The sequence below is a fragment of the Mycetomoellerius zeteki genome, unplaced genomic scaffold (genome assembly GCF_001594055.1).
Source record: "Mycetomoellerius zeteki isolate Tzet28-1 unplaced genomic scaffold, Tzet1.0 scaffold174, whole genome shotgun sequence".
Lineage (NCBI taxonomy): Eukaryota > Metazoa > Arthropoda > Insecta > Hymenoptera > Formicidae > Mycetomoellerius > Mycetomoellerius zeteki.
Window position 1 is genome coordinate 2,378,846 of NW_017256696.1, and position 11,117 is coordinate 2,389,962.

Below are 11,117 nucleotides of genomic sequence, written 5' to 3' on the forward strand. Positions count from 1 at the left end.
CAAACTCTCTTTAAATTGACCAATGAATTATTAAAATTGATCGGCGGTTCTAGAATATCTTGCGGAAGAGTCAATATGTATGCTCGTGTTTGAACTGACAAATGGCGCTGTCAATTTCTGTCATACGCCCTTTGAACCAGGGAGAAATTCCTTTCGGGAGACAGCGAGATCCTTTCGGATCAATGAGTATTTCGTGGACGTCTAACGGATGACACGACGGCTGTCTAAAGCCATGTGTACACGCGGTACATCGTTCATACGCGCGGAACAAGGAACGCACGCACCACATGCATAACACACACATGTATACATACGTAACACACATGCGCAAGCGCGTGTATAAACGGTACACACCGGACGAGCGGACGATCGAACACGCATGTAATACAGCCGTGCGGTTCGTTCGACCAATGAGATGAGAGCTCGGACATGCGGATGGTTATATTGAATCAGACTGTTACGGTTTCTCAGAAGCTAATTAGGAGAGAGATCCTTGAGATAACCCCCAGATATTTGTTTAATTAAAATACATTAAAAATTATTTATATTCTTGAGAAAATTTTAATATTTAACAAATTTACAAAATGGAGATTAAGTCAATTTATACCATATACTGATTTGATGATGAACTATGTAATTAAATAAAATTATACTATTGATATTTTGTAATGATACAATTTTTGATGTGCAAAATAAATTTCGATTTATTCAACATAATATACTTAGCAGCATGATAATTAATTTAACTTAATTTAAATCAGAGATTAGGAGATTATGCATAATCGCGAAATAATTAATTTCGAATGAATTACTATGCAAATCACAAATTAGTAAATGAAAGCTAATTGTTGTTAATGAATTCTGTATAATTTTCATTGCCTTGGAGCGCGATAATTGTTCGAGCGAGATTTCAAAGGCAGAAGTTTATTCCACATCTTTTATTTTCAATTATGATATTAATTAATATTTTATACATTATACATAGTTTTCTTATAAGAACAATTTCGATGATTTATTTAAAACCAAACATTTAAAACTAAAATTTAAAATTAAACATTTGATCGCATAAATATCTACACTCTGTTTATTGACTTCGTTAATTAGCGGTTTATTTTATATCTACAAAAATGATTTAATTTAAATGAATAAAAATAGCCACATATTTTCGATCGAATAATTTAATTGTATTATAAATTACTAAAAAATATCGAATAGTTACATTACAAAAATATCAATATCTTTTTATTTGATGATAAGTTATTTAAGTAAAAATTGGTTGTAACGTGCATTTGTTAATTAATTATATCCACTAACTGCCTTTTAAATAAACTTTGCAGTTAACGGAGTGTTTTACGTAATATACCAATTTTAATTCAACGTTAGCATTGAAATTAATTTTACCTAACAATGTGTATCTGCAATGTTAGTTTTTACATTTCATGTTTTATTATCAGAGTGTGTTTTAATTATGACATATTTAATATTAGATTAATAAATAAATTTCGTGAAGAATGTTATAATAATGCAATAATCGTCAAGTAACAATGCTAATTTATCATACTGTTCTCCTGCAGCAAAAAGAACTTTCTTATCTTTTTCAATATATATAAATATTAATCTTTACATTTTAAATTCGATCATAATGTCATCGTGGTGTTTATATACCTAATGTCATCAGATAGAATTTCACGAATTTGATTAATCTATTTACATTATTAAACTGACAGCTCTTTAATATAATTGTATTATTAATGAGATATGAATAACACGTGTCGCGATAAATTCGTTATTGTCAGACATAAATATTAATATTGTTATACTGAAAAAAAAATTAGTTTTTAAATTGGTGTAATCAATATAATCAGTAATAATTGATTAAATTTTGAACAGATTAATACGTATTATATTAATGTATATTATATTAATTATATTTGTAGTAAAATAATAGATATAGAAGAAAACACATATATAAAAAAATCACGCTTCGCGCGCGCGCGCGCGAAATGCATTTAATTTAAATTTTTTCTGACATTAATAAATTTCAACAGTTATACTTGCAGTTAAGTGAAGATAGTTTAGAGAGAATAAGTTATCATATAATATTACTCAAGAGCAGAACAGTCTACAGACTACGATAACAATACATCACCGGATAACAGTCTGATCGACGAATCACTCATTCACGAAGCTCAACTCTGCGCTCCAACTCGTGCATTTTAACACAGCACATACAATAGGGTTGTAACACTTCTACCACCAAATTAACAGCGATAACAGTCGTGGATAGTAATTGGCCCGCGTGAGCGAACGGGAACGTAGCTAGAGCAGCAAATGTGTGCCTTTTGATTGCGTGAACTTTGCCTAGGGTTATGATCACTTCTCGGTAAGAGTTCGCTCTTGTTTACGTGTATAATATAATACATCTTATAATTATACACACACGCGCAGTTGTGTGTCAAGCGCACCGAATAGAGAAACGGAAGGGAAACAAAAAAAAGGAACGGGCGACGACGGGAAGCAAAAGACGTGCGGCGCGTTAGGTAAAATCATCACTGATCACTATACGTATTAATTAATTTTGACCGGTATAATTTTAATACTTATTTAACTTTCGCGACATAGCAGAAATAATAACTAAAACGTATATTAATCGTTACATTTTAGGTATCATAATAAAGAGATCAGCTTCGTGCGTAGAATAGAAGAAAACGGTGTTATGGAAAAGCGGATTAACTCATTGTAAGCAGAGTAGTTTTCAGTAAATTAAGTTTGAAATGCGGAGTTTCATGTTGCTGGTCCAGCTGTATGTATAACTCCTTTTTCTTCTTTTTTATTTCGCGGATTAACCCACTTTTGCACAACACCATTCGGAAATTCTTTTAATCACCGAGATTATACCGGTTCCGATCGTTGTACCGAGCGATGTTGAAGATAATGAGAAAAAGATACGGTTGATGGAGCCGCTGCCGCGTATGCTTAATGTGTAGAGATCAGTGAGAATCCATTGTCGAACTATTATCACTCGTTTTATCCTAGATGTATTAATACGCTCCAGCGAAGGAGTCTCTTTTTTCCACGACGATCGAACGTTTAACTCGTTTACTTGTCTTTTTCTCTTTTTCTCTCTTCTCTGGTCGTGTACGCATACGCTCGCGCGTGAATGAACGCGTATGCGACACATCGCATGATGAACTTTTATTTCAAGATATTTTTCCTCTCATTATATCAGTAATAACTTATTTTCAATATACATATGTACAGGATGTATCAAAACAATTGCTATTCCTTTTGTGTGCCTATGGATGAATTAACAATTGACTTCTTTCTCGTCATTAACAATATTTAATTAAATGAACACTACACTCTAGTATATTGTTAAAAAATGCTAGATATATTTATTATTCCTGTTAATTTCTACTATAATATAGGTATATTCATTATGGTTATATTTGTTATTTACATTTTTTATAGTACATATGTTTATAAATAATTAAGAACAAGTTTTTACAGTTTTTGCTTTTATGAAATATTTTAATAATTAAACGATATTGTCATTTGAAATAAATTTAAAATAAAATTTATTGAATTTAATGATGAAGAAGATTTAATTATGAGAAAAAAAAGTAGCATGTATAAATTAAGAATATTGTTAAAAACATGCTGGATTTATTATTTCTATTAATTTTTGCTATCATATATAATAAATACATTCATAAATAATTAAGAATATGTCGTACGTAATAAACTAAAATTACGATTTAAGATCAAATAAATATCGTAACACAATAAATTATTTTGGAACATAAATAGTTACGTATTGATTCAGCTGAATTATCTTTTGTTTTGTAAAAATTGTAAAATTTGCGTAAATATAATTTTTTTCTAATACAAATCGGTATTCAAATCTTATATTGGAGCTAAAAGTAGCCACATTTTCAATACAATAATGATAAATGCAATCCTCACATAAAAAGGTCAAAAATTTTATTTATTTTCCTATTTAACATTTAAATGCATGATCTGAAATGCGGATCACAGTATCGGTAAAAGGGACAGCAGTTAGTTATAGGTTATCCTGTATATCCGTATCTTGAAACTAGAACAATCAATATCATTTTATAAATCGGAAAGAACAGGTCCAACATTACATAACATACGTAACAATTGCTCCTCGATTTCCGAGTCACGTAAAGATATAGGTTGTTTTAACTTCAAAATATCGATATGTACATATATGTATATACGCGAGTCCCTCTCTCTTTTTCTCTTCTACCTTTAGAAAATTTCCGTTCTCGTTTCTGTTTTTCCGTTTTCCGTTTCCGTTTCCGTTTCGTTAAGTTGTTCTCGGCGCTCCCGGGCAGCCGGTGCGCGTCTTTGTAATACGCCCCTTTGTGTGTGTCGACAGCTCTGGAATCGACAATAATCCGACGGTCTTTTACCACTTAATGCCCGGTTCTACGGCGCAGACGAACAAGTTTCATACGTTTTACCTTCAGCAACGCGGTGAGCAGTCGACAACTTGGGCTGATATTAAGGTTAATCATCCGCTGGACTACGAGAGCATAAAAGAATACAATCTCACCATACGAGTGGAGGTATGACTCGTCTTTTATATACACGTTCGCTTTAGCGAGTGAAAAAGTTTTTACATAATCAAAATATCTTTTAGAAAAATGTAAACATATCTCCTGGCAATAAAAACCTACAGATAAAAATAATCTAATCTAAGTTGGACTTTAAAAGCACAGTCGATTTTTTGATTGTGAATTCTGGTATAAAAAAAAGATAAATTTAAATCGGTCAAAAAATAAATAATCCAACTACTAAACTAAAAACTCGTTAAAGTTTTTAAGTATAAAATTTTTCCAATTTTTATATAATCCGGAACACAATATAAAAATCTGAAATTCGAAGACCCAAATTACAGACGAAGGATGAAAATTTCATTGTTAACAGAGAGTTAATGGCAATAAAATTTTAGCACGATAATGTTCTGTTACATTGACGATAAAATGATAAATTTTGTGCATTTACTGTTGAAGGTAAATATAGAGGCGTTAAAGTTACAGTCTAATTTAAATATTAAATAATACAAGCTTCTGTAAAAAAAAAAGAAACTGATATAATCAAATAGTAACGTTTACATCTTTGCATTGGAATATTGAATGCGTGTAGTCCGAGAAAAACTTAAAATAAATGTATTTAAATGTAAATGCATTCGTAATTTTGCACGAGAATAAAAAGGAAGCGTCGGCATCAAGAAGCACACGAACGTAGAATCGTTTTGTAATCGCGGTCAACTTAATCCCACCAGAATAATGGAGCCCAGCAGCTGGCTTCCGAGGCTACCGTGTACATCATGCTGGAGGATGTTAACGACGAGATACCGCTGTTCACCGAACGAGAACAGGAAACCGTACTCGAGGGTGAACCAGTGGGCAGCAAAGTCACCCAAGTAAACGCCATCGACAAGGACGGGACATTCCCCAATAATCAGGTAAATCGATATCGTGCGCTATTGCACACTAAACAAATTGACGTATCCTGAGAGAGTGATTAATTTCGATACTAGCTAATTATTTAAGAAATAGCATATGAATTCCATACACTTGTTCTAAATTCCTTCTGCGTTTGTATTGTGTGTATCATTTTAATAGCGAAATCTTAAAACATAAACTGACATAAGAAATATATATAAATCACATAACACAGAGTTTTTAACAACTTTTCTCAATTTTTGCATAAATATATAATTAAAAGATGCATATTTAGTATTAAACAATCTAAATTTCTATATTCTATTATATTTGGTTCAATAAATATCATTACGATATTTTAAATGATTTTTTTATTTAGAATATGTGAGAATAAATGCATATTAGAATACTTCTTTGTTAAATTAATTTAAATTAATGATACTTATTCGTTTTTCTAACTTGAAACACGGTTATTGTATCCAATTAAATTTACCAAAGAAGTACATAAAGGTATTTAAAATATTTATGTCCAATTATTACATAAAATACAATTAACGAAAAACTAGATTAAAATTAGCAAAAAAATTCGGTTATAATGAAAAATGGCCGAGAAAAGCGCATTACATGTTCGACACAGTTCTTTTTACATTCTTTACCGCAGAGATCCGATTCCGCATGGATCGATTGCAGGAGAATTGCGGCGAAGCTACACAAAAGAACTAAAGAACATGTTCGGTATCGCACTATTGCGGGGCACTTGAGAAGGACTTAAAGGAGCTCAGTCGTCAAAGTTCTGATTGAAGAGAGACGAAGAACGACCGGGAATTGGGGAATAAGGGCGGTTACAGAGTGCTTAGACGCATAGCCATAACTTAGACTGTCGCATAGAAACTTTAATGTTTCATGCGGAAATGCATTGCCGCCGTTGGCAGAATGTTATAAACTCTGTAACGGAGTAACGCAATTCCGACGAGCGCACGTTTGAGTGGCGTTGAATTTATCACGTATGATCGTATTATCGGATATGCCAGCAACACGAATGTATATCGCGCCGACATTTAATCGCGTGATTATCATTCGTTTTACATTGAAACCAGGTTGCTATGCTACCAAACGCATTTTGTAATGCCGATACAACTACCGATTAGGTGCAAACGTGCTGAATATTATGAAACAAGCTTCTAGTTTCTGAGGGAGATATTGTAGTTGGAGATATTGTAAATAACCTTCAAATCTGGGTTTAAATTAGATCAATTTTGTCTTTCGATTTAAAACTTTTAATATTACACATACTTAATGGAACTTTTCTTGCTATTTTCGAGTTTTTGTAAAATCTTTTTAAACTTTTTAAATCAACGAACTGATAAGCATTTATTATAACTTCATTATCAGTTTCTTCATCAAGATGTTAATTTTTCAATTTTATTTATTAATTAAATATTAAACTTTTTTCTATTATATAAGTTTACAATCTTTCACAAAAAATGATAAATTTTTATACATATGAAAAGATTTTAATTTCTGCTAAATTATACAAAATTATTCTTTATTATTTTTTACCTCATACACACATTTGCAAATTTCATCTTCTATATACATATTCCTTTTAAGAAAAATGAAGAAATGAAAAACTGTTGAACAAAAAAGTCATTTTGAGGATTTTACTACACATTTATCTTTTTTTCGTTAAACAAAAATGGGTTTATTCTTAGCTAAGCAACTCTGACATGAAAATGATATGCGACGCAACTGTCAAAAAAACTTTACCTTCGTAACAAACGGAAACGAAGCAACCGTGAAATATTACGAAATTTCCAAGTGGAAATTTGCCGATTAAGTAGCATGAGATGCGCAACTGTAAATTTCACCGATTACGTGAAGTTCTTCGCGCGCAAAGGATCTGTCAAATATGCACATTCTATTTGTACGGACTATACATGTATATATATAATGTTTGTATATACATGTATGTATATATTTTATACATATGTATATACGGACGTAGGGTTTGTGGGGCGGAAATGCGCACAACTACCAAGACAAAAGGGATACAACGAATGTGAATCCGACATGTAGTCGAGCACAGTAATCGCGTTGCTGAAAACTCGATATCTTCTTTCTCCCCTTCATCCGTTCTTTCTTGCACACGCACCGTTATTGGCGATAGCAAATAGAGGTTTTGTAAAAATAAAAAGACGGAAATTGCGTTGTATAATAAATAATATACAAGATAAAATTGGGTGGTAAATTTCTAAATTATTTACAAATTTTTCATGCTTGTGTTAATAAAAACTGATTTAATTTAATATAAAGTTCATAATTTCAACAAGAAAACATATATATAATTATCAATTCCGTCAGTTTAAATGGATATAGAAAATATTCATCGATAACAATAAGAATTATATAAAATTCAACGAAAGTGTGTTACCCAACGTATTTTAGGATTTACTGAATAGTCTATATAACAAGAACATTGTTAACATCGACTTAATCAAATTTTTCCGTTTTCGTCTCTTAATTAAGGGATCGCAAAGAAGTACAGGGTACGTTGAAAGAAAACCATTCCATCATTACATAAAATTGCACCGTCCCGTTCGGGTTACAGTAACGTTGTTTGCCGTTTCATTAAGGTTGGAATTAAAATTGGAAGGTACAAAGTGCCGACGCGTTCGCAACTTGTCCAAGTAAAGTCTTGCAGTGCGAATTTCATTCAAATTTTCTTCCGCGATAACTATCTCAAAGTTTCAAGCTCTCGACACCATTATACACCCCGGACGACGACATTTTTATGCGTTTCACGTACTTTATACATACATGCATTTTAATATGAAACAGGGAGTTTTCACGAATAAAAGTAAAAGAGGTCAAATTGTAGAATAGGTCATACATTGCACTCGCAATATACTGCGTGAGAGAACTAAAATTTATTCCGCAGGATTCAAACTACGTTTACGATGGATAGTGGATATATGTTAATGATTTATGCCGGTTATTATCAATTGGCTTTAAAAATTTTTTATAAAACAGAAACAATAGAGAATAAAAAGTTATTACCTACTAACGTGAAACACACATTAATATAGAAAGTAGAATATAACGTAATGTTATTACAACATTTACAATTTATTAATTTTTAAGTAGGTAGGTGAGGTACTCACACAACACTCCAAAAAATTTAATTTTTATAGTTATATTTTTTAATAATACACATTCAGAGAGAGTTAAATTTATATTACTTACATCCTTATGAGATAAAGTAAAAATAATAAACTTTAAGACTTAAACTTTTCTGAGTAATACTTTTTATTTTCCTTTTCCAGAGAGAATAAAGTTTTTAACTATTGTGGGATGCTGTGTGTGGTTACCTACCTACTTAAAGTTTAAATCTTTGGATGTCCCACATTTTATACAAAACATCTTCAAATTTTTAATAAGTTAAAGAATTCCATTTGTGACGTGATATGTCGTCATTATTCTATTATACTAGCAAATAAATTTTTCTTCGTTAATGACGCGATGTCGAACGGAATTATGACATTCTATCAGTTACTTGCGCATGCGAGATACGTAGATAGAGTCAATAAACTTCACATTATTTATCCAGGTCACATATTACGTGGTAAACAGCGAGAGGAACGAAGGCAAGGATTACTTCGAGATCAACAGGGAAACCGGTGAGATCTTCACGAAAGTAATGTTCGATCGCGAGAAGCAGGGTGCTTACGCCTTGGAGGTGGAGGCTCGAGACGGAGCACCTTCCGCACGACCTAACGGCAACGGCCAACCTAACTCAGGTAGGTGGCACGGAAAATTTTATTTAAAAGCCGTCTGTGCGCGCCATACAGACTGTATGTTCGTACTATAAATTCTGTTAAATAGCAGATTATAAGAACAATGTATTTATATTCAAGTTTATGAACGATTGAGGGCGTACCAGCTGTACGAAGTTACCGTATAAAATGATACTACAACGGGAACAAATTGCTCAGTTAGAAATTATAAACGAGTTCTAAAAACAACTTATTCAATGGATATTATTACCTACATAGAGAGCTTATTATAAAAATGATGCAATATCAGTGCCACGACCATTATATTTTAGGTTACTTAATTTTCACTTAAAAAAGCACATGAAAAGTATTTACAACTTTTTAAATACAAGAAAAAATTAATTATACTATCAAAAAATATTAAAAGTAATGTTCGTTTTTTAATTAATTTTGTATAAAAAGTATAAAACATTATGCTTTATTGAAATCAATGAGATATTAAAAGAACAACAGAAATATATTCTATTTTGTGCAAGTATTTTATAAAATTGAGTAAATAATAGATTGTATAAAAGAGTGATATTTATATTCATGCGGGATATGTGTATAAACTATACAAAATCACCATATAAAATTCGAATAGAACTCGTTTATCGCTCGGCCAGTATGGTTCAATAGCGAAGAAAAAAAATCGTGTAGACCCGAAACTTTATAAATTTAAAAAATTCATTTGAAAAATAATTTGTTTCAAAAATACAAAATATATTAATTGTATAATATATTCATATTCCTATTTATTATAATTATTATAATTATACGTATAGCTTTCTTTGAAGAAAAATTGTTTAAGATTACATTCTTTTAGAGTTCCTTTGAGAGAAAAACCAAATTATAAACTTTCATGTATAAAATATATGAATTTATACCTCTTTTAATATTATAATTGTGATCTACTTTTGTAACACTATAACGTTATGTTTTTCTTAAAGCAAAGTCCTTATTCAGATTGAGAGACACTCATAAAATTTTATGTCTATATCTTATAAAAAAATTATTGCATAGATATTATATTAAATAAATGCTTTAAACATACCGGAAATTAACTATATACAAACATCGAATTACGTTAAAAAGTTGGTAATATAGATACAAGAATGTTACAAAATGATTATTGATTCGCAGTGATAAGTGGATTATCAGTGAAATTAATATCATTTGAGGAAAAGAGTCATTCTCGGGGAAATTCACTAAAGCGCTTTCGGCCGGCAAAGCTTCTTAAGGATTTTTCACACAACATGTGATTTGCATTATCGAACTTTTATGGTATGAACTTTCGTGCATTAACGTGATTACGATGTCGTCTTTCGTCTTCCGCGAGAGCTTGCATCTTGCATTAGTTGATTACATGTTTATACACTTACTCGCAATTTTGAGGGGACGGAATTGATTATAAATAATTTGAAATAAAAATGTTATACGTTTTTATGTAAAAGAGTTAAAAACGATAATGGTCAGTATTTCGCGTAACGAGATAATATTCATTCATGTAATGTATAAACTATAATAATAAATGACTTTTCTATTTTTGTATATAATATTTTGAGTAGTAAGCTTTTTCCAAATAATATAATAAAACAAACGATAATCGTGCAAAGCTGATTATGATGACAGAACATATAATAACTATTAATACATTGTGCAATTAAATTTGTATGCTTGTTGAATTTTAATCAATTATAAAGAGATAAAAGAGAATAATCTAGGACTTTGAAGGGTTTTTGATACAAATTGTGAATCGTTTTGAGTTAATTCGTGCAATTAACACACACTAAACCAAAACTGTACGTAAATACAATAAAATATTCAT

The 11,117-nt window shown here is 30.9% G+C and overlaps 1 protein-coding gene across 1 annotated transcript in view; it reads left to right on the plus strand.

Annotated features, from left to right (window-relative positions):
- Nucleotides 1-9,402, plus strand: part of LOC108721569 (neural-cadherin) — a 79,318-nt gene extending 69,916 nt beyond the window's left edge. Inside the window, exons 13-15 of the mRNA XM_018446182.1 lie at nucleotides 4,406-4,595; nucleotides 5,315-5,497; nucleotides 9,085-9,402. Of these exons, the coding sequence (XP_018301684.1) occupies nucleotides 4,406-4,595; nucleotides 5,315-5,497; nucleotides 9,085-9,345 (634 nt within the window). The 3' untranslated portion in view covers nucleotides 9,346-9,402. The remainder of the gene's footprint in view (nucleotides 1-4,405; nucleotides 4,596-5,314; nucleotides 5,498-9,084) is intronic.
- The last annotated feature ends 1,715 nt before the right edge of the window (nucleotides 9,403-11,117 follow it).